Genomic DNA, 25576 nt, shown 5'->3' on the forward strand with positions numbered 1-25576 from the left:
CAAAAAAAAAAAAAAAAAAAAAAAAGAATATATTTTTTGTATACAACATTTCATGTTATTTTTAACTATCATTAATCATTTATTCAGCATTTGAAAATACAACCTATATAATGTGTGTCATGTCCCATATATTCTTTTAAATAGAGTTTATGATGACATAGCATAAAACATATAATTTTATTTAGTAGAAAAATAAAGTCAAATAAGTGGTGACCTCTACAATAAAGTGCTGTAAAATTTATAGGTTCATTTAAAATAAGAAATAACAAAAAAAAGAGCTCTATGAAAAATAAACCCCAATTTTTCTTATTTTTCAGTTTATTTTATAAAGTGTATTCCCAAACTTAATAATATGTGTCATGGGAATTCTTAAATCCAGGCAATTTTAGAAACTAAAATCTCGTTCATTGAATAAAAATAACCAGTTTTCAGAACTTTAGAATAAGCTGTAGATGGCCATCCTATTCTTTAAACACCGGAAGAAGTATAAATTAGTAGATTAGATGTCATTGGGATTTTGAGGGATCTCTGAATAATCCCATCAGAATATCAGGGCCATATTGCAAGCCATGTCCTTACCTACATTGCTTCACAGTGGGTGCAGTGGGCAAAGAGTAGCTTTCTTATTTTTGGAGATTGCCATGGCCTCTGAAGAAATCTCAGGCCAAGTTGAATAACCCCTATATTCAAATTTTCAGTGTCCAATTACTGACCTTCAGTAGTTCTTTTTGTTTCTTAATTTTTTTTTTTTAGTAATTCAAGATTTTCATACATTGTATTGTGATTATGTTCATTTCCCCATCTACTCCCATGCTCATCCCCTATACCATACCCACCCAACTTAGAGACCTCATTTATTTTTTTTTTAAATCCATCAAGTCAAATTTAGGGCTGCCTAAATATACTTTTGTGTATGGCCACCAAACGAGCATATTAGAGCTACAGGAAGCCAATGCTCTTATAAACAAAACAAAACAAATTTCTCTTTCCCAGCAGCTATTAATTACCAATAGCTTCTCAGCAGGGAATGAGACTCTATGCTCATCTTCCATCTCTGTGTTATGATTTGGGCTGGCTTGAGTTTGCACAGACCTCATATATGCTATCAAAACTACCATGCGTTCATATGACAGTTGCCCAACTGTGTGCAGAAAGTACTGTTTCCTTGTAGCCATGCACTGTCTCTGGGTCTTACAGTCTTTCTGCACCCTCTTCAGCAACAATTCCCGAGTTTGGGAGAAGGGGAGGGATACACAGGTCCTTATTGAGGTCCGAGTACTCCACAGTCGCTTGCTCTCTACACTTTGGCCCATGACTTCTCTCTGTGTTAGCCTCCATCTACTGCCAAATGAAGTTGCTCTGATAAGGGTTGGGACATGCCCCCATCTATGAGTATAATAAAAAGTTACTGTGAGTTGGTCCTTTGATTTATAACTCTTCTAAAGTGATGCTAGTCCATATCATTTGGCATAGCATACCAATAGCCTTTGACAAAGCAGGTTTGATTCCTTCTACTTTGATCAATTTCCCCCTTTTCTATGTATGATCCCTCTCAATTTCTCCCGTTTCTTTTCATTTCACACCACCCACTGCCCACATACACATGCCTTTTAAAGTGTCTTGGCTGCTATTCTCTATCTACGCTCTTCACCTACAGTTCTCTCTCTAGCACCTTCACATTACATGTTCATGCCTTTAAATAGCATCCGTTTGTTACTGTTCTAGCCAAATAATGCCCCTCAGTTTCATGTATCTCTTTAAGACCTTTATTTGCACATATACTCGGTATCTCAAAATTAACATGTTTGAAGTAAAGTCTGCCCTTCCTCACAAAGCGAACATTATCCAATGCTTTCTCCACCTTCTTTATCTGTCTTCATTCTACCAAACCCAGAGATGCCTTCAAATCTTCTTTCTTTCTACTACCTGTGGACCATCACCTCAATCAAGACAATTCTTGTCTGTGCCACATTATTTCTTACCTGGTTTGTTGCAAGTATTCCTAACGAGTCTCCATAATGCCAGATCTCAAAAGAGTAGACAGATAGTCTTTTTAGGTGCTAACTCAATTGTATCTGCCATCTGTTCATAGAACCACAGTATCAAACAAAGCTAAGTCCTTGCCTGGTCCTTAGTACTGCTTTGATCTCCTCTGCTAAGTTCTCTCACTCTAACTCACTGACCTCTCTCTGAGCTCTTGTCAATTCTTTTCTCTTTGCACGCTGTGACTCATATGCCTATAGGTCCTCATGGTGGAGCTCTCTTCAAATCTGCTCAATCATTGCCTCCTAAATGCAATCTACTCTAACCCCCCCCCCATTTTTGAGAGAGGGTTTCTCTATGTAACAGCCTTGGCTGTCCTGGAACTACTTCTTGTTCCCACAGAGATCTGCCTACCTCTGCCTCCCGAGTGTTGGGATTAAAGTCATGCACCACAACCACCCAGCTCCTCAATGTAATCTATCCTAAATGTCCTGCTTACAATGATAATCCTTGCCTGCCCTGTGTCCTCAGTTTCTGCAGTTACCATGTCTTGTTTAACTGCCAATCATTTCACAGAACTTCCATTTTCTATTATTTATTACCTCAAAGTAGAGCATATTCACTAACATCAGAACTCTTTCATTGTTTTGTCCATCAACACATTCCAATCTAGAATGATGTCTCCATCACAGGAAATAAAGAATAAAATGAGAGAAACGCAGATGTCACACCAATGTCCTTTAAATGAACACCGAAAGTAATGATTAAGTAAAATATACTTCCACTTAAAATTTCATTAGGTAAAATAGTTTTACTGTCAAAGCATGTTGGACTTCATTTAAGATGAATCCCTTAAAGTTGTATTTCTCTCATTCAATTATCTACTCTATAAAATGAGCATTTGTCAAACTTCTATAAAATAATAGAGATGTAAGAGTCTAAAAATATTGGCAAAGTAAACTCTTCTATGCCCAAAACTTTATTACTCAACAAAAACAAACAAACAAACCAACAAACAAAAAGCATGGAACAAAATCGCTTTGTGTATGCCTATGCAAAGAGAAATAGCATAGGCAACATGCTCTAGGTCCTTCAGAGAGGCGAGGTCATAAGGAAGCAGGGACACCTGAAACTATAGCATAGATGATGCGGTGTCACAGATCACTGACCCTGGTGACAATGTTAAAGGGATATTGATTAGTTGTGGGAGTCTAAGAATGAGCTGGAGACTAACACTGAAGGGCTGTGCTTACCGAGACTCCCTACTCTTTCATGAACCTTCTTTCCAGAAAGCACACCAGGTTCTCTAGGTGAAGACTAGGGAAAGTTCCTTTGTGCATTTTTTAAAGTGAAGAAAAAAAATCTGTTACCAGAACCTCTGATCTCCTTAAAAGACTGATCTAGGGACATTTATTTATCAGAATCTAACCAGCATGTGAGGTTTTATAAAAGCCTAGTCAACTGGAAGAAAGGAATTACCCAACCTAAGTCAATTTTATCTTAGTTTCTACTTGGGAAAATGGAAATACCCACAACCTCTTCTATAACCACATAGGGGAAGGGGAATACCCACTCCAGCTCAGGATAAACATTCTATCACCCCTGTAAGAAGGGGAGCCAGGAGCTGAGAAACACTTATGATTATGAAAACCATGTCCTAGACACACAGGCTCACTGAATAAATGAACCATAATTATATGATACTACAGTACCTCACCTGCAAAAAATTTTTGACTACTCCTATACAGTAACAGGATTCTGAATGAAAGAATGACATCTAAGATGCTAACTACAAAGGTGTCCCTAGAGAAATGAAAGCAGAACTGACCAAAGACATTACAGGAAATTGTAGACTTTGACACAGTTACAACATGCACAGTAAAAAACCACCTTCTTCCTAGCCTTATAAACATAGAAACATCATACTACTCAGTATTTAACTTTGTTTCTTCCACTTGAAACATCTTGTTCAGCTTCCCATGGTGAATAATTAGAAAATAAGTTATAAAAGACAAAAGGAAATTTGATGAAGCAAAATGCACATACCAAAACCCAATTCAAGTTTAATGCATGCCTGTAATCCCAACCCTTGGAATATGGAAGCAGGAGAATCAGAAATGATATAGGATATCCCTCTGTATGCTGTGAATACCATTGGTTAATAAAGGAAAGGCTTTGGGCCTATAGCAGAGCTATAGGGGAACAGAGCTAGATGGCAAAAACTAAACTGAGTACTGGGAGAAGAGGTGGAGTCAGAGGGAATCCATGGAGCTCCACCAGAAACAGATTTTGGAACTTTAGCTGGTAAGCCACAGCCACATGGCAAAACACAGATTAACAGAAATGGTTAAGTTAATATGTAAGAGTTAGCCAATAAGAAGCTAGAGCTAATGGCCTAAGCAGTGATTTAATAATATGGTTTCTGTGTGATTATTTCAGTTCTGGGTGGCCTGGACAAACAAGCAGCTCCCTTCAAGACAGGAATTCATGGTATCTTCAAGACAGCTTGAGCTCACAAGACCCTCATTATCAAGAAACCATAATTCAAGAAACAAACCAAATTCAAACGTGAAGAGTTTGGAATATCTGATCAAGTATTTACTGAATAGTCAGTAGGCAAAGAGAAGCACTGAAGAAAAAAATGGGTAATACAGAAGAGATGTGGGCGTTCTAGGCAAAAAAGTAACTGGAACAGAAACAAAGATAAATTACATAATAGACTAGATACTGCCAAGCAAAGAATAGAGAAGTTAGAAGATAAGCTAATAAAATGCCCTAAAGTAAAGGCAAAGAAGGTTGAAAAGAATGAAACAGAGAAGCCAAGAACTGTGGGACAGTTACAAAAGATGTGTCATGACATGGGAACCCTAGGAAGAAGAGAAAATGGGGAACAGTCGTGTTAGAAGTAGCAAGAGAATGCTTTCCAAAATTCATTTAATGGGAAACACTGAAGACAATACATACCCGAAATCTCCGTCTAGGAATATCCTGTTCAAATAACATGAACACAAGGTATTGTGAATTCTTTGTTATAAATTGAAACCTTCTGTTTTTAGCAGGAAGGCTGAGCAAATAAACAAAACTTAGTATCCTATGTTTTAAATGTGGAGTAGATGTAACTATACCTATGTAAGTACTGTTGCAGCAAAGAATCAGCTCCAGATCTCTCCTGCTCTTTCATTTTTCTCAGAAAACAGCATATGCTTTTATTTAAAATATCCATAGTAGGAGTAGAAAAATCACATTTTAAATAAATTTATAAATCACTTTGATTACCCGATTACATTTTGTAAAATATAGATCTGGATGTTTACATGTGTATGCATTTGCATGTGCATGTATGTGTGTGTGTGTGTGTGTTGTATGAATGTGCGTGTTATGAGTTCTTTTAACAAGCATTTGTTATTTTACAATAGGAAAAGTGCGATCTTATCCCCTGATAAAAAGGATAGAGAAAGAATGTAAGCTAAGTTAGAAAATGTCACTTGCTGAAGCGCTGTCTTTGACTTCAAAATGATAGACAGATAAGGCAGCAGTAACTTGGCATGAGAGGCATTCCTGGAGGTATTTGTTGCAAATTTTCTAGTTTGAAACTAGGCTGCTAGACTGAAGGAGAAGCAATATGTACTTGACAATTGTAGTTTAGACTTTCCAAATTTTCCTTCTGGGTAAATATGAATTTTTCTGGCCGGGTATGTTATCAGGTTATCTGAAGGGAGCTGTTATGAAAAACAATTTGATTCCATTTTCTCCAAGAAACCAAGACTTGTTCCTCTCTGTGCACCTGAGTTATTTCACACACACCCCTCCTTGTTTTTTTTTCAGGCAAAGGCAAATGTTATTTAGAGGCCTTTATGCATGGCCCACCAGAGAGGCCCTGTTATCTCAGTCTGAGTTTTGAGAACCTCACTCAAAAGTGTCTTTCAAGAGAAAACAAACAATTACATTTAAGCTTGGTTGGTGTTGGGCAATGCATGTTTCCTTGGATACATAATTTTCACTTGTAGAAAACTGAACATTTGTTTGGATGGTCTTACTGAGAAGATGAAAGCAAAGAATGCTATGCGAAGCAAGTTCTTCTCATAAGTCCCAGCAATGGCTGGTTTCCTCCTGCCTATATTTCTCCTGTATTGTTATTTAATAGGAAGGTTGGTTGCTTACCCATTGGGAGGTTTCACTTTGCAAGCTTGATTTCTTTGTCAGTTGCCTTTTAAGGCTACATGTTTGCTTTAACATGAAAGCAATTCTATAAATTCCCTCCCCATATATCAGCCAGTGAATAGTTTTGTTACATTCTTGGAATGGATAATACTCTTTATTCCACCTCAGTTATGAGTCTGACTGGTGATTTCTCAGTTCTGAATTATTTCAGACTCTTACATTAAAATTTGGTTTCTAGTTCAACCATTTTAACCTAAATTTTCTTGGTACTTATTTTGTGATTTTTTAAAAAAATTATTCAAATTTATTTCAAGTGAACAAAGGTCATACTCTGGAATTTTCTAGATAGTCACCTCTAACTTTTCATGTTCATGTTTTATTTACTTAATTTTTAAGGTTTTTTTAAATTTATTTTACTTATTTGTTTGTTTGTTTATATTTGGGTTTTTTGAAACAGGGTCTCACTATGTAACTCTGGTTATCCTGGAACTCAGTGTGTAGACCAGCTTGGCCTCAGACTCACAGAGATCTGTCTCCCTATGCCTCACAAAAATTTAGATTAAAAGTGGGCACCCACACAGAAGCTCGTAGCAGTCTGTGGCTCCAGTTCCGCGGTACCCAACACCCTCATGCAGGCAGAACACCAATGTACACTTTAAAAAACAGTGGCCACCACTATGCCCAGTTAATACATGTTCATATTTTTAAACATCAAAGAAATAATATTATAGGATTGTTATAAATTGATATTTCAATAAAATATCCCATGACCCTCATTGAGAAATCGGGTCATTTAAAAATGATGATATGTGTGCTTGTTATTTTTATTTACACCATTTTACCTTTCATGCTTTGTTCTTTTTTTATCAAATCTCAAGAAAATGTGTCATAAAAGTATTTTATACTAAATGATATAGTTCCCTATATTTTTCCATTGGTTTTTGGGGTTTTTTGTTTTGTTTGTTTTTAAGACGGGGTTTCCCTATGCAGCCTCATGATGACTATTTTTACATGTATACAGGATTAGGCTAGAATTTCTGCTTCATTAAGCACTAACCTAAGGTTGGCGGTGAAGATACCATGTCTATGAAAATAATACCTAGACTCAGTTAAAGGTCTTAGACAAAAGGTTTCCTAGAAATAAGAAATTCTGCCTCAAATTACAGCATTAACTCACATCTGAGATTCCACCCTACAGGATAAGAACTTACTATCAACTCCACATATGAAAGTCAATTCTTTTAAATAAATAAATAAATAATCACATCTGAGATTCCACCCTACAGGATAAGAACTTACTATCAACTCCACATATGAAAGTCAATTCTTTTAAATAAATAAATAAATAAATAATACTACATATATTGACCAACTATGTATGTGGCTATGTATATATACATGCATATATTTCTCTAAAGGATACTAATAAAAAAATCTTAGTATTTGGTGGCCTAAAAACAAATAGGTACCTAAAGAAATGTTTTCCTTCTTCTGCTTGCCTTTTGATATTTCTGTTAACAGTAATAAAATAAGTGAAATGGATGTTAACTACTCTATGCAAAAGTGTTTGATATCATGACATCCCAGAATTTCATAATGCATCAAGGAAAGCACCAATAACCAAAATAATCCATTCGTAAGAATATAAACAATAGCAACTTCAGTGTCATGAAGCTGGCATTCTTTTTAACCATTAAAATCACAAATATGTCATCATAGTAAATCAAATCCACATATGCTGGGTCAGAAAAAACAAAAGCTTTTGTTACCCAAATGGGATCTACTGTATAGTGTTATTTAAATATTTGTTCATAAACAATATTTTATTGCTTTAATCACTCAGTCTTGTACTTGACTTACAGAGTGCTTATGAACATTTGTTGTATCTGAAGCTTTAAAATAAATGTAAAAACCATAGAAATTTCTTTATGCACTAATGTTGTTTTACTAAAATACTGTATATTTATATAATACATTCATATTTGCAATAATATCATCCAGTCCTTTCAGAATTTACGGTGGGTCTTGCTAACATTCTGGGCTAAGACTAATTAAGCAAGTAGAGAGGTTTATGGGTAAAATGTTTCTTTCCAATCCTCTTGTCCCTCACACTTACAAGAAGGATAAAATAATAAAACAGAGGGAAAGAAAAGAAACAAGCAAACAAACACCGACTCAAAGAGTTAGAGTCAATACATTTGACATCTGCAAAGTGAAATCAAGGATGCTAGAAATCTTACGAAAGGCTGTGAAATGGCTCCGTGGACTGGGATGAGGAATAAGTGTGTGCCTTATGACACAGACACAGACACAGGGAAAAGCATGCCTTGCTTGTTCCACAGAATTCCCAAAATATTTAGGAATTTGAGACATACAAGCCCTTTAAATGTGAAAATGAAGCTAGTGGTTGAAAACAAAGTAGTTTATTTTAATGCCTGAATATTAAATACAGGTCTTCACAGTATTCTGGGGACGGTGGAACCCCCTCCATATTACTACATCAAAGGACCTCAGAACCTGGGGTAACAGAAGAACATTTCAGTTGGGAACCAGTAGTCTTAAGTCTAAAAGCATAGGGACCATGGTGAGTCCTTCAGCTGCTCGCTACTGAGATTAAATATAACCCCAGAAGACAGCAGGCCAATATCTCAGTGAAGCTAAGTTAATTCCAGAAGAAAAAAATCATAGAACTGGTACAGGCAATGCCCAGCTACTGTGAAAAAGCCTAGAATTCATAAACACAGAGACTGTACATAAGTGGTACCCTACGCTAGAACTTTTTAAAAGTGCCTGACATGTCAATAAGGACATGTGACAAATAGCAGGCACTTAATGGAACCATTTAATCAGAATGATAAATCCAAACTTGAAGTAAGAATAAAACAGACAGAACAGCAACAAAAAACAAGTGAAGGCTATAAAATGCAGGCAATAGCATTAAAACTATGGGAAAATAGAAAAATTTCTCTGGAATGAAATACCATACTGCATTCTTTAAAGCTAAATTGGGGCAACATATTTTAAATGATATATTACATTATTACATAATTCTTAGTAATAAAAATATGAAATCTGAAATTTAAAATTCATCATTATGGTAGAACTGTAGTTAAGGAAATTGCCATGAAGGTAAACCAAATCAAGACAGCAAGACAAAGAAGCCTTAGTTTGGGGTTGAGGCTTTAATTTGTAATTGGAAGTTAAAGACAGAACACAATTATTACTGAGAAGATATCAAAAAAAAAGTTCTTTACAGAAAATAAACACATAAACTTTCAGATCCAAAATTATCATCACTATGAAAAAATAGACCACCACAGCCCACAGTGGAGACCACAGGAAGCCACAGTCCCTCAGAGGCAATCACGGAAAAGGGAGGAGTGGAGACTTCAGAAAACTGTTGTCCACCTAGAATTATATAGTGGCTAAACTGCCAGCCATGTGTGGGGGGCATGGGGGATGAAAGGTTTTCACACCTGCAGTTTCTTTACTGATCTTGAGGGTTCATGTGGAGGATAGGCCTTGCCAGGACTCTAAGACAAGGAAGAAAGAGGGTTTTCCTTATTTGATTATAGAAACAGCTTTCAGCCAATACAAGGCAGAGGAAGACACTGTCAGGATGGTTGTAATGGAAGCCCCTACTTAATAGTCTATAGCAGCAGATTAAGGCTGGAGTGAAAGGATGGGGGAACTCCAGAGCTCATGCCCTCAGGGGAAAATCACACCACATAGAGAACTACTAATAGCTTCACTCTGGGAAATTCCGTTTCCTTTTTCCTTCCTCTCCACAGATATTTTGGAGATCTGGGAAAGGACTGAAAAAATATCCAAGCCAAAACAACAAGGTCATCATGACAGAAAAGGAATTATACTCGTCATAAACTACTTGGGTCAGCATTATATTGACAAAAATACTGGTGTTGAGACCTGACACCATGCATTGAGAGTTTGGAAATGGGAAATAAGGCTAAAAAGAAAAACAACAACAACAAAAAAAGGATCCATGACCAAAAAAAAAAATGTTAATTATTACTATCTAAAATGGTCCATGACTTGAAAACCACTAATGGTCCTAATATTTGGGAATAGGAAGGCAAATACCAGAAAGCAGGGAAGAAGATACTAAAACTGAATTATCTCGGAGTAGGGGAAGGGAGTGTAGAGGAAATTTGAGAAAAGTCAAAGTCATAAGGTTTGCATGTAACTTTGTCACATCTTTCTTAGGTATTATTCAGCATTTTGATTTTCATAATTAAACAACAGAAAGAAGTGAAACAGCACGGCTTAGCCTAAGGCCTTAGGAAACTACAAATGAAAGTGTTTTCCTCCTTTTCAGCTGTTACTGGAAATGCAACATCCAGAACTTTCTTTCTGAGTCTCCATTTTACCTCGTGGATTCAACCATCTGCTATGACAAAAGGAGATGTCTCTATATAATTTTTGGAAGACTGAGCCCCCAAGGTTTGGGCAGCATTAAGCTTTCATGTAGAAGACTTCATTAGAAAGGCAACTTTTGACACTGAATTTTTTTAATTAAGAAGGAACTAGCTATTAACCCATGCATCAAAACATAATATTAACAAGGTCAATATTCAAGACCTCTATTTTTTAGAAAGAAAACTTAAATGACTCAATTTTTATTCATAAATATTGAGCCTTCTTCCATGTGCCCAATCACATTAATTTCATATTTAAAAAAAAACCCAGAAAAACGTTGTGGTGTTTTGAATGTGGTTGGCCCCCATATGTTCATAAGGAATGGCACTATTAGGAGGTGTAGATTTTTTTTAGAGTAGGAATACCTTGTTGAAAGAAATGTGTCATTCTGAAGGTGGATTTTGAGGTATCATATATGCTCAAGCCAAGCCCAGTGCTCCAGACCTCTTCCTGTTGCTTGTGGATCCTCAGCTAGCATACTGCCTTGCTTCTTGCCATGATGATAATAGACTAAACCTCTGAACTGTTAGTGATACACCCCAATAAAATGTTTTTCTTTATAATAGTTACCATGGACATGGTGTCTCTTCACATCAACAAAAACCCTAACTAAAACACACATATTGAAATGATTTATATAAGACCAAGAGTTACAGGTTTGGGGTATTTACTTATCCTGAGAATGTAGTAACACTTGGATCAATCTCTGAGTGTGTCTGATAGCCAGGAAGATACTAGGCCTAGAACTGAATTTTAACCAGAAACCAGGAACATGTTTTCCCTTTAACATAGAGGTTCTCAACCTTCTTAATGGTATGACATTACAGTTCTATGATAATACAGTTCTTCATGTTGTGGTGACCCCTAACCATAAAATTATTTTCACTGCTACTTTATATCTACAATTTTGCTGCATTATGAATCATAAAGTAGAACCTCTTTTCTGATGGGTGCCAATCCCTGTGAAATATTCATCTGACATCCAAGGGGGCTTATGATCCAGATGTTGAGAACTGCCTCATCCTTTTTGTTGCTTTTCCTTCCTCTGAGATATATAAATTGTCACATTAGTAACATATAGTTGATCTATAAGAGTAAAATATTTGTATTCCTCTATTTTAGTAACTTGCCATTTTCTTTTTTTCTTCAGAAAGTCAGTATTTATAGTCCTTTAGTGTCCCATGACTTTCCATATTCCTCTAAAGTGACTATTAAACATTCTATCTCTCCAAGACAAGTTTTTTTTTTCCTGTCACTTTGGGGGAATAAAAGCACTCAAGCCTCAGGGTTTTAGACTGATACTCAGGCAGGGCAAAAGCAACCATGCAATATCTCTTGAGTTCAAGAAGTATCTGACTTCGATGTAAAAAAAATTACAAAAGAAAACTGCAATGAGTGAAAGCATCATTTCCTCATCATATTTAGGGAAAATACCTATAACACAAAAGGTTTTTTAATGGGGTACTTAGGGCAGGTTCCCATTCTTTGCTTTCATGAGATGTTCTGTAGTCTGTATACATGCAAACTAGTCTCATGTAGTATATATCCTGAGCTGCCAATACAGTTAAGAAGTAACATTAAAATTTTTTCCAAAAAAGTGACCCAGTACAAGGAACAAGAAAATTTAATTCTAGTAAACAGTAGAAACAGGGCTAGGGCTAAAACATTTCATGAATGTTGTTTAACCAAGAGTTGTTTCTTGGTTAGAAGAAACCTCTAATTAAACCTACCTAAACAATTATTTTAACAAATCCTGCTCTTTGGCTGTTCATATTTAGTAAATGCATATGCATTCACCCAGCACATGAAATCAAAGGCTGAGAAGAGTTTGATCTATTGACCAAGTTCCCATCCAATAGACATCTAGACCCTGTTTATGGTATACCTTGCATATACTAAATCCGTCTACGTTTTCTGTCTTTCCCATTGCTGTGTCCATTGAACAGAACTGTAATCCAGCTGAATTTCCCACTGGAATTACTATGCTTCTGTGTTCTGCCTCTCCCAGCTTAACAATCTGTCTTGACCAGAATAAATCTCAAATTTATCTCTTTGGATAGATTTCATGGCCTTCTGTGAATGATCACACACACACACACACACACACACACACACACACACACACACACCCCTGCCATGTATATTCTTACATTTATCTCTGTTTACGCAGATGTGTTGAATGTCCACGCACTTATCCACTTTCTGAAAAGTTGTCTTTGCAGTGAATCTTTAAGTTGGTTCTTGCATCATTTGACTACCTTCCATCCAACTATGAGCCCTTGATTCCTAATCCAAAGATTTAAAAGTTCTAACCTCTTGTCCATAAGTTTGAGTTCTGGGTTTGTTCTCACTTGCAAGCAGGTGATAGGTAGAAGACGATAATTTTAGAAAAATTACTGATTTGAAAATGAGAAAATGTTATCTATTGTTTATGAACAGTAAGAAAAACTCAGTCACCCATCTCAGTTGCTTGCTTTGGGGCAGCTAACAGAACGCTACTGTGAGTTCTAAAATTTGCAGTGGTCTCAATATTTTATAAAATCAAATCACACAAACTATTTCTATACCTTTAGTTCAAAATCAATTGATTGAATTTTAATTGATTAGTGATCTTAAGTTCTTTAGTGATCTTTAGTACTATTTCATTTCACTTTCAAAACAACTCTATGAGGGCAAACCGAACTCACTCGAGGCTCCTATTTTGAATGGCATTGAGCCTTGGACCTCACATATGTTAAGCAATTGTCCTCATCTGTGTTCTGTGCTCCTTTTTTAAAATTTGAGACAGAGTCTTGCTAATTTGACCAGGATGGTCTTGAACTCTCTGTCATCCAGGCAGGCCTGAACTTGCCATTCTCTTTTCTCAGCCTCCAGAAAAGCCAGGATTATTGGGCATGCTATCAGGCTTGTCTAAAACCAATTCAGAAGTATGTAATCTATTAATTGCCCCATTTACATATCATAAGCTTGAAATTTTCTTAATATATTAAGATTTTTGGAATGGCAATGCTTTTTGTAGATAGTTTTAAAACATAAGAAGCTCAGTGAAGATTGCTTATAGGAATATACCAGTGTGAAAATTGATTTACCACATCATCTTCTTTAAGTCAGAAAATCTATGTTAAAAGAAATTGTGACCAGTTATAACAGACAGGGATTTTTAAAAAAAAGTTGTCATGGTTTAAAAAAAAAACAAAAAAACAAGAAAACTGCTTTTGGATAGTCATTCTAAGAATTAACTCCTAATAACCAATAAAAAAGAAAAAAACATTTTAGTCTACTTATAGCTGATAGTTACAGTATCCTGTGCTTGGATGGCATTATACACTTTATAATATAACCTGCATACTTACTATTTAATTAGCTCCTTAAGACAGATCTATCTGTGGCTTTCTTAAGTACAGATGTAGAATCTAAGAGACTTAATGAATGACAGGGACAGAGTCTCATTCTTAAGTTTGTAATTCCATTGTGAGGTTCTACTCAAACCCCCACCATGCTCACTCACCCAGAACATCATTCTCAGTGTATACTTACATTTCAGCACTCCTTGGATTTCATAAACAGGCTTGAGAATCACAGTTCCATGAAAGTCTTCAGGGAATGGATTGGGCGAGTCCCACTTATTTGAGAAATTTGTAAGTTTCACAGTTCGTGTTCTGTTCTTAGGAATCTTCCATTCAACAATTTCCTTTAGGGTATAAATATGTTCATCCTCGCACTCATAGAACTCCCCTTCTTGTGACAATGGCAAAGTGAATGAATGACTCTGATGATTCCTTACCACACCGCAATTCACCAGTACTTCTCCGTCAATCTCTTCAACTGAGTTGAGCCTTATTGGCTCACCCTGCTTTATGGTAAGATTCTCTACTTTTATATCCTTCAGGTGATAAAAGCAAGGATGTCCTCGTCTACTAGGTCCAATATGAATGGTTCTTGTGATTTCTTCAACTGTAAGGTATGGAGTTTTATCCGCCATGACCTTAAATAGACCTAGGAAGAGAATCGTGTGATTAGAGTTATTACAAGGAAAGTTGTCATAAGAAAATCATGATGATAAAGTCATAAGTCAAGCATAGTATAACATTTAAATATTAGGTGCGTATTTTATGCATATGTGTACGGACATGGGTAGACCGAAGGGCATGCACATGTGTGTGGAAGCCAAACGATCACCTCTGTATCACTGTCCTTTGAGACAAGGTCTCTTATTTGGCCTGGAGCTTACCAAATAGGCTCTCTGATGAGGACCAGGGTCCATCTCCATTTCCTTAGATCTGGATTCTAGGCTCCAGGCCCAGCTCTCTTACCTAGAATCTCAGGGTAGAACTCAGCCCTCAAGCTTGCTATGCAAACATTTTACTGACTGCGCTATATCCTCAGTCCAAGATGCTTACTTGAATCTTAAACTCTTCTATTAAAAATGTCAACATATACTTTTTAGATTATTAAATAATCTGAACAGGGACAGAAATTAAAGCAAAGGAAGTTTCTTGAAATACCAAATAACCTGTCCTCAGAAATAGGAAACCCGACTAAGATGTATGCTGTCTTAACTACCAATGTGATTTTAAGAAAGCCATTTAATCTCTCAACATTTTTCTAATTTTTTTTAAAAAAGAGAAGATTTGATTAGTTTTTCCATGAATATATTCTCCTTTAGACGCACCAAATTAAAAAGTGAAATACATTTCCCAGAGGGAAATAGATTCAGTCAGATTTTGATTGAAAAGCTGTACAGCTGGAACTAGAGGATGAATGTACTAAATGTAACTGAACCATATGCTTTAAAATACATTTCATGTTGTGTATACTTTACCATAATGAAAAATAATTGCATCATTATAATTAATATAAGAGTTCTTCGCTACTTTGGAAGCACTACGACTCTCTAAAGAGAAATTTGACATGTAGAATGTCCAATTTTTCTTTCCTTGTAAAATTCTCAGAGGAAAACACACATTAATAAATCATAATCTAATGGATCACAGTATATGAGCACTCCCCAAAAGGCTTCATGGAATTATGCCTGCTTAGGTTGTTGCTTGGACTGACTTTGTGCATGTGTATATAGATGAGTGTGAGTGTTGATGTTTGATCTCAAAGGTATGCCCACCTATATGGGATGGTGTGTGTGTGCATGTGTGCCCATGTCTGGGGAAAGACAGGAATTGACAGAGGGTGACATCCTTAATGCCCTGCACTTTATTTATTCATGCCGGTTCTGTCACATGAAACCAGAGCTCACTGATCATTTAGCCTAACTAGCCAGCTTGTTCCACACATCCCTTGAATTTGCCTCTCAAGTACTGGGATGGGAGATGGCCACTTTGCCTGCCCTGACTTTTTACTTGCTTTTAGGGATTTTAAGGTTCCCGTAATATGGAAATTCCTGGGAATCTCCTCTGTCTTAGTTATGACTTTATTGCTATGAAGAGACAATATGACCACAGTAACTCTTATAAGTAGCATTTAATTGGGCTGGCTTACAGTTCAGAGATTTAGTCCATTGTTGTCATTGTGGACAGCATGGTAGGATACAGAAAGACATGGTACTAAAAAGGTAAAAAATTGAATTTCATGTTTGTATGGCAAGCATTTTTTCCACTGAGGCATCTGACCATCCCTCAGGACCAAATATCTTAAATGTATTATTCTTCCTTTGTATTATTTCTCTATTTTTAAAAACTAAAATATATCTAGAAGCTCATGGAACAGGTTTATTTATGCTTTAGATATATGGATGCCATGAGCCACAGAAGAATTATTTAGAGTCCATCTTTCTTAAAGAGTAGAGTTCACCTAAGGTGATAGCAGACCTAAAGTATCAAGGATTAGAAGGAACCTGATCCCCATTGGCAACTATTGTATCAGGGAAATCACTGTCCTTATTCCAATTTATAGGGTGTCTTATTGCAAGAAGTTGTATCTATTAATTCGTATGTTTTCTCCTAGGAGGTGACATAGAACACAGTTTAATATACCAAATGGTAAGATGCAAGGAAACGATCTGATTAACTTAGCTCTTCTTCCACTATTGCAACTAGTCCAAAACTGCCCTCCTAAAGAGTAGCCACTGGTATCATGTCAAATGGTGCAGGTTTGCTTTTGCTGAGTACGACGTCACAATTGCAAATCCAGTTTACCGTGTCAGAAGCTGAATGTAAAATTAAACACCATCAAGACTGATCTCTTGTGGATTTCATCACTTCTAACCATCTTTATCCACAAAGAATATAAGAATTTGAAATAGAGAAAACAAAACAAAACCTGACTCCTAGTTAAACTTGCTGTTCCTGCCTACCTAAACTTCCTGCCTAAACTTCTTGTCATGCTCTCTTTTTTAGGTATATTTTTCAAATTGTGGGGAACAATCCTGGTCTTCAGTAGTGGGGGCATCTTTTTATAGAAAGGTGGCTACACACTTGTCTACTGCAACCATGGTCCCCTTTAAGCTCCATTTCTGTAGTGAACTATTTAGAAAAAAAAAATCGAGCAGCTCTCTCTAACAGTTCCTTTGATACCTCACCACTCACGATGTTTAGGGATATGATCCCAATAACTTCACAATTGGTGTTTCCTTTCTGGACATGCTTTTTTTAAATAATGTGTGTTAGTCTTTGTTCACATTTATTTATTTTGTGTGCATGTGCGTGTGTGTGTGTGACACACATGCCGTGAGAAGCATGTGAAAGTCAGAGGCTAGCTTGCAGGATTGGGCTTTTACCTTTTTACCAGGTAGGTCTATGAGACTGTTTGGTGACAAGTGCCTTTCCCTATTAAACTATTTTGGTCGCTCCCACCATTATTCATATATTAGGAAAAAAAATTCTTTTAGAAGGAACACGTCACTTGAGAAAAAAATTGTAAGGAAAGTGAAACAAATTGAAGTGTTGGAGTTAGTTAATAGGTGAATATATTCTCTAAAGCCTTTTATTTTACATTTTGAGGGAGTTATAACTTGCAATTTTTATTATATTTAAATGCACATATTTGTATGGGAGAGCCCAGACCACGGCATGTGTGAGAAGCTCACAAGGCAACTTTGAGGAGTCGGTTCTTTCCTTCTATGATATCTGTCCTATCAATCAAAAGTCAGAAAGTCAGATCCATCAGCCTTGCCAGCAATTGCCTTGACCCTCTGAGCAATCTTGTCAGTCCGTAACCAATACTCAATAATGTTCAAAACACTAAGCAGTGAGACATTTCTAGAAATATACAAGTCTGAATAATTTCTTCATATGCATTGTTTGTCTTGACAGTTATCTTTTTAGAACAGTAAAACAAACATCACTACTGGGAAACATGGAAAAAGGTCACAATTTTCACAGCCTAATCATGACTCTAAAAATCTTTAATCAGAGCTGGGACATCCAAATTCCTCCTCTCTTCAGCAAGCCAATCTGTCTCTCTGTTATACATATGACTTACAAGGACACTCTTCACAAGAACGATGTGTTTATTCTGAGCCAGAGGACGTGTTTGTCTGTCTCCCAGGTGGCCTTCGCTTTGCCCAGACTAGTCAGTCTCCCCCAATCCCAGAAAGAAGGGATCACTTATTGTTAGTTCTCTGTGCATGGTTTATTCTCTTCAGATAATTTTCTGCCTTTTTCTCTTTTCTGTAATCAATTTTAAAGTTACGTTTCCTCAAAATATATCAGAGCATAACTTTGAATCCACCATATAAAATCGTTTAGAAGATTGCTGAGTTTTTTTACTCTAGTCTAGCCTTCAAGCTTCTTTCCCAATTTCAACCAAATCTAGTTCCCCCATCTCTAACATAAATAATTTTGAAATAAAATTTAGCTACTTTTCTCATCTTCTTCTCATAGCAACAATATTAGAGTTTTTAACTTATTAACAGTTCACCATGGGCAGCAATTTGCATGCATGATACGATTTTATTTTCGAAATAGCAACATGAAATAGCTTACATTAATAAAACATGAACATTTCACAAATAAAGATGTGAACTTTTGAATAAATTTTCCCTTATCACAAACTCATAGAAACATATTAGGGTCTGGTCTTTCAAAAGAACAAAGGCTTAATCACACTTATGCATTTCAATTTTACATCATTATTACAAATCATCAGCTCCCTAGCTTTTCATAAGTTGACACAGGTGGTTTCCACATGGATACTGATCTTCCCTTTGGGCATATAAAGATGTAGAATTTTCAAAATTCGGCAAGAGAAGGAAAGGAAAATCACTGATCTTTAGGACATTGTCTGGTACTAGTCACTGGTATGGGGTGGTACTCTGCTCTGACGCAGCCTTGTGTAGAGGAGGTACTAGGGACTCCACCAAGCAGATGAGGTGGAATCACTGCCCAATCAAGTTTATGTACATTAGTGTGCTGTAGGTCACCAGACATATTGAAGCAGATTTGTAAAATATATGATTATAGGTTTCAAATACAGGGATCCTCATGAAATAGGCGAACACTTTATACATGCCGTATAAGAAACCATGGACTGGAAACAGTACTATTACAAACACATGGGAACATAGCTAAACAGGACAAAGTTAGCCTTTCTTCTCCCACCTAAGTTTTCCCTCAACCACATGATGGGGTATAACAATAATATTCCAGCCTAATAAAACAGGAAAATAGGATGAACCTTCCTTAATACTTCAAAGTTAACAAATAAAAATGTATATTCACTGTTACTATAAAAAACTTTTATCACTGTGATACAAGTAAAATCTAATATATACAAACAGAAGCAAGTAAACTTTGTATAAAATCATATATAATATAAATGTGTGTGTGTGTGTGTGTGTGTGTGTGTGTGTGTGTGTGTGTGTGTGTGATGCTAAATTCTTTAAAGGAACAATGCCTGTGAAGGAGCTGGCTGGGAGATAGATTTTCCAGTTGTAGATTTCTGTGAATCTTGTCTTAAAGCAGAAGCTTCCGCGCATAATCTCTAGATATGGTTTGATTTGCAATCAAATTCCTAAGCATCCTTGTTATTCAGTATTTGATATAAGACCTCTCACTTCACATGGTTCTTCTTGCTTTTCTAACATTTTGTTGCATTGCCAAGACATTTTGTAATATTTCTGTGTATGCCTATGAAAACTTTGACACCTCAAACCCAGTGTTTTAGTAGAATTTCCATAGACTATTCACACCCCAGAATATCACACTGGGTATTGTTGGAAGGTCTTCAAAATGCTATTCATTTATTGAGTTTGGGCAGGAATATAAGAGTTAGGTAGTTTCAAGTGGGGGTTGCCAGTTCTGAAAACTGGAATTCAGTTCTAGCCCAGCCCTTTCTGCACTGCATGTGAGAACATAAACCTTTGCAGATACAATGTCTTCTTCTAAAAAGTAAGGTAAATGACATCACCTACCTTATAAAGTCATTATGATATTTAAATTCAAATAAGTAGCATATTTAGACAATATATAAAGAAACTGCTTATTTTCGCTCTTGTTTCCTCTTACTCGGGTTCCAAGCCATTACAGGTTGACTATGAGGTCAGATGGTATAAAATCACTACAAGTTCAATGCCAACTAAAACATACTACACATTCTAGACTGACTCCAAACAAACTCTAAACTGACAACACAAACTCTACACTCAGTCCGTAGCACACATAGAGCAAATTTTCCCAGTGATGATAATTTCCACAGATTTCACTAGTGTTTGCAAATGGAAATAAGCCTCAGGTAATGTGGGATTCCCCTCTGTATGCTGTGAATACCATTAGTTAATAAAGAAACTGGCTTGAGCTAATAGGGTAGAACAGAGCTAGGCTGGGGGGTGGGGGTGGGAACTAAACTGAATGCTGGGAGAAAGGAGATGGAGTCAGAGAGAAGCCATGGAACCCCTGCCAGAGACAGACATGACAAAACTTTGTCAGTAAACCACTGCCATGTGGTGATACACAGATTAATGGACATGGGTTAAATTGATATACACGTTAGCCAATAAGAAGCTAGTGGTAATGGGCCAAACAGTGATTTAAATAATATGGTTTCTATGTGATTATTTTGGGTCTGAGCTGCTGGGTTACTGGGAAATAAGTGGCTCCTTACAATACTCAGGTGGCGTGTTTAGGGGGCCCACCTTGGGAGAAGTATTTCCAGGTTCCATTCAGGAATCCAAACGTATGCTTTGATAAAAGACTGAAAATTTAACCACCATAATTTTATGTTCATAAAGAGTAGTGGTGAAGAGAGAGAAAGAACCATTGTGAGCACATTTAAATGCACATGTGCTGCTTGTAGTATTCACGAGGTAGGCATTATGCACAGCTCCCCAAGTTACCCTGGACAAAAGAAGCCACAAAATGCCAAGGTGTTTCTTGAAAACGCATTTTATTCAGGACTCTGAAAGGTAGTTGAAGCCATAGATGGGGACTACCCCTCCCTCTGTTTTAATGATCTTAATTTGCTAATGGAATGTTCATGGCAAGATTTTGGGAGCCATGCAGAGCTGATTGTGTTGTTCGGTATTGATGTTGCCTGCAAATTAAATGTACCTAAGTAGCCACCTGTTTGTGCTTATGATTATGCAAAGCCCCATATGTTTCCCTCTCGACACATGGGAGGTAAATATTGAAAAAATTATTCTGGTGTGAAGGGTGAAAACAGCAGCAATTCTTTTGTAACTGTCAACATATGCCGTCGTGTTTCTGGGGATTGTGGTGCTTTGTTTGACATATTTGCTGATTTTTGCCATGTAGTCAGTGTTGTTGTTGTTATTTTTAATCTGTTACCCATAGTTATGCAAAAACAACTAAGATCCATTTACATTAAATTCAAATTAAGAGAGGTATAATTTTCTGAGATAACTGTAAATTTTAAATGGATGTTGCAGATTGCAATGTAAATTGTTTGATTTGCAAGATAAAGAAAATGGAATGACTTTCCCTTGCCTAAATCCCCCAGCCTAAAATAGAAATCCTTTCCTCCAAGTGTAGCCCTTCAGCTCCATAGAACAGGAATTTGAGGTCCCACCTAAATTTGACATTTTCAAGCATGGGCAGCCTGTGCTGCCTATGAGACTTAGCTGGAAAGCCACTTGTCATCCTCTGACAATCCTCCTCAGGCCATCTAAAAAGCCATTGAGCCAAAGACTTAGCCAGTCTTCCTGTGGACACATGGCCTCCCAATTCCACTGGGGTTTTTCATCACTCCCTCATTATTTTACCTCCAGTTCAACCCTCAGCCTATACCTCCCTGCTCGCATTGCCTTCTCTAGAAGGGCTAATTGTTGACAGTCTTCAGGGCCTGTGGGCATCTGCCACTCTTTGGAAGATGCTTCTCCTGTTGTCTTACTCCACTTGGTCTTTATTAATGCGTAGGCTGTTTGCACTGTTTCAAGTCTGAAAGGACAGTATTAGTGTTTCCTGATACCTAATTTCAACTTGAGTGACGGAGGTGCGTCATTTGCCTATCTGTTGCTTTCATTGGTTAATTAATAAGGAAACTGCTTGGCCTCTGATAGGGTAGAATTTAGATAGGCGGAGTAAACAGAACAGAATGCTGGGAGAAAGAAGCTGAGTCGGAGTCACCGTGATTCTCCCACCTGACACAGCCGCAGGTTAAGATCTTCCCTGGTAAGCCACCTTGTGGGCTACACAGATTGTAGAAATGGGTTAGGTCAATATGTAAGAGCTAGTCTATAAGAGGCTGGAACTAATGGGCCAGGCAGTGTTCAAAAGAATACAGTTTCCATGTAATTATTTCGGGTAAAGCTAGCCGGGTGGCGGGAAGCAGCCCCCGCCACTCATATTACAACACTTGAGGAATAAAATCAGATTTAAAAAAAACAAAAGACCAAAAGTATCAGACTTGCTGCTGTGACGCACAAGAAAGGTAAACCAATTAGGCTTTCTACCTATGACATATAACTAGTAAGGTTATCGACAATCTAACAGCCCTCTTCAACTCTTCAACTTCCCAATAAAAATTTTACTTACAATGGTGATGGAAAATATCAAAACTATATCATCAAGGACAAATTTCTTTAAAAAAAATAAGACAGTTGAATCTTAGAATTATAAAGGTCATTTTATGCTGAGCCAAATTTAATAAAAACTCCCTATGTATTTTTAAATGGTAATCATAGTAAGAGAAGTCATGACATACTTGCTTGTGTTGCGTGCCAAGGTACATGATAAACTCTTATGATGTTAATAGTTTACAGCTCAGTGCATGAGGAAACTGATTAGTTGAAGAACATAGCTACAAGTTCACCCAAGTTTTCTTTCCTTTTCTTTTTTTTTTATTGAGCTTTCTTATTAACTTGTAGAGTCTTTAGGATTCATCTAAGCAGACATATTCACTATTAAAATCATTCACGTTCTCACTAGACTGAAAGAGCCTCTTTAATTTTTGGCATATACTTACGAATCTTTATGTATATACCAGTAAAAAGGTTTTTCAAAAACACCGAAACACTGCTATTTGTATAGACTTTCTCTCTTTAGTTTCAAACCATAACTAAAACTAATGTTTTAAGAATCTTTAACAAATAAAACTTTTAATGGCTGAATAACATAGTGTAACATTTTTATTACTACATTTTTTGCACCTGAGCTTTTAACTTGATTACAGTATCTTTCGCTAATAAAAATTCTAAAATAATTATTGCTTTAGAATTTACTCTGATGTGTACAGCATTGGATTAATGTTTAAAACATTAGAAGGCCTTTCCTTCTGTAGACTGCCATTCTAGGAAGACTGGTCCAAGGCATAGACATGTACAATGTAGCCCTTAACCATAATCTCTGCACATCTAGAAAGTGAGCATTTGCTAGTTAATTGATCGATAGATCCTGAAGAATATCAAATCTTTTCTGAAGGGCTAGGCAATCTATTGCTGAATTTAATTTCATATAGTGTATGATTTAACCTTCAGTTTGATTGGAGAGTGGCCATTTTTTGATGTTTTATTCAATCAGAATGAATGTAGCTAAATCAGAAAAATGTAGCTAAATTGCATAGGTTAAAGTTTTCACAATTGTATTAATTTATACCAGTGAGAACAAACTAGATTCCATGTGGGTAGAAACCATTTGAATTACTTCTGTCCATTGCTCACTTCTCAGTTAACTTCCCACTAAGTTTATCTTTTTGCTAATATTTGATTGTGTGTGTGTGTGCGTTTGCAAAAATTGAACCTAAAGCCTCATACATGCAAACCAAGTGTTCTGTACTAATTTACACCCTCAACCCATTTTCATTTATTTATTTATTTATTTACATTTTTGGGAAAGGATCTAGATAAGATGTTCAATCCAGCCTTGAATTCACTCTAAAGCCCAGGAGGACCTTGACCTTGGTGATCGCCACACGCCAGATACCAGTATTATAACTGAGATTACAGCCCTGCCTCATCAAAGTTAACGTTTATTGACTTTTTGGTTTATAGTTTAGTTTTAACCAGTCTTATAATTTGCAATTGGAAAGCTGTTTTAAATATAATCAGTATTAGCTAAACGTTAATTTTTTTCATTTACTTCTATTATTTTCTATGTATTATAAGCTGATGATCCAACTTACTATGCTTTTTCTGAATTACATGTAACTATTAATGGAGAGACATTCTGTTGTAGATTAGAAGGCTCAAGATAATTAAACAACTTAATTCTCCACCCCAAAGTAATATTCTGCTTCCATAAAGTATAATATAACTTATAGCTTTATATTAGGCCCTAATATTGGTAGAAAAACACTTCCTCAACACCCCATTTTGAAAAATATTTAAATATGATCGATCTTTTATTCTCCAAAATGAACTTCACAGTTGTATCCTCAAGGACCAATATTGGCGTAATTGCTATTATAAAACATAAGTTACATTTAGCATTGAGCTAAACATAAACGAATTCAGAATCAATATATTTGCAAAATTCAAATTTCTAATTCAAAATATTAAACATATCTAACTATTTTTAATATATTTTCCCTAAATATTTTGTGGTTCTTTGAAAATGTGTTTACTCCTTTTTTTATATATCTACCTATTTGTGCTGAGTGTATTCATTCCCTTACTACCTACCCTGCCTTTCTTCACCTTATCCCCTCTCCAATTCCTATTATCCCCTTAGACATTTGTAGTCCTCTATTTGGGCCACATACACATACGTGATCAAGTCAAGTAAATATTCGATAAGTAATCCTAAGATATACTAAACAGTTATGTTTATATTTATAAATATGTGTTTATGTCTGTTACTGTTTTACACCTTTTTGTAACTCATCATCTTAGAAAGCTTGCTTAATTAAGAAAATTCTCAACTTTTTCTTTCATTGAATTTTACTAGTATTTCTGTGCATTATTGTTATCTGTAAATAATGGTCATCATCTCAATGTTGGAGGTTTTCCAACTCATGAATCCTGGGCATATTTACTTATTCCCGTTTCTAAAACAATACCAAATAAGATACAAGACAGGCACCCTGACGTCCCAGCTGAAGAGCCGTACACAGGATGGTCCACACCGGCCTGTGGTGCTCCAAGAGCTGCACAGTCTCTGCTGCCCATCTCAAGCTCACTACTCTTTTCAACTCCAGTTAAATTATAAGTTTAATTAGAGGGTGCTTTAAAAAAATTATTGTATGGGGCAAGGATACCAATGAACATAGAATCACATTCTTTAAGCACATAGGTTTTGTTATATTAAGTCAAGTTCTAATAAAGTTGTAGGTATAAAAACATAAGGGGAAGATGAACAGTTCAACTTCAGCCTTTAATAAGCATCTAGATTGGTCCCTCACATGTCCCTAATAATAGTGCAGACTGGTGACGATACTACAAAATGTAATTTAGCAGTATATGTCAGGAATGTTTTAAGGTCTGGGGATATGACTAATGGTAGAGTAGTGACCTGGGAGATCCAAGGAACTAGTTTTGACTCTCAGCTTCACAACACACACACACACACACACACACACACACACACACACACACACACACGTTCCTAGTGCTCAGAAGGCTGATACAGAAAGACCGTAAGTTCAAAACCAC

General features: G+C 36.3%; 1 protein-coding gene across 1 annotated transcript in view; it reads right to left on the minus strand.

The window, feature by feature from the left end:
* Window positions 1-25576, minus strand: part of Themis (thymocyte selection associated) — a 203027-nt gene that overhangs the window by 92904 nt on the left and 84547 nt on the right. Inside the window, exon 3 of the mRNA XM_026787485.1 lies at window positions 14119-14577. Within this exon, the coding sequence (XP_026643286.1) occupies window positions 14119-14577 (459 nt within the window). The remainder of the gene's footprint in view (window positions 1-14118; window positions 14578-25576) is intronic.

The sequence above is a fragment of the Microtus ochrogaster genome, linkage group LG9, assembly GCF_000317375.1.
Source record: "Microtus ochrogaster isolate Prairie Vole_2 linkage group LG9, MicOch1.0, whole genome shotgun sequence".
NCBI classification, from domain to species: domain Eukaryota; kingdom Metazoa; phylum Chordata; class Mammalia; order Rodentia; family Cricetidae; genus Microtus; species Microtus ochrogaster.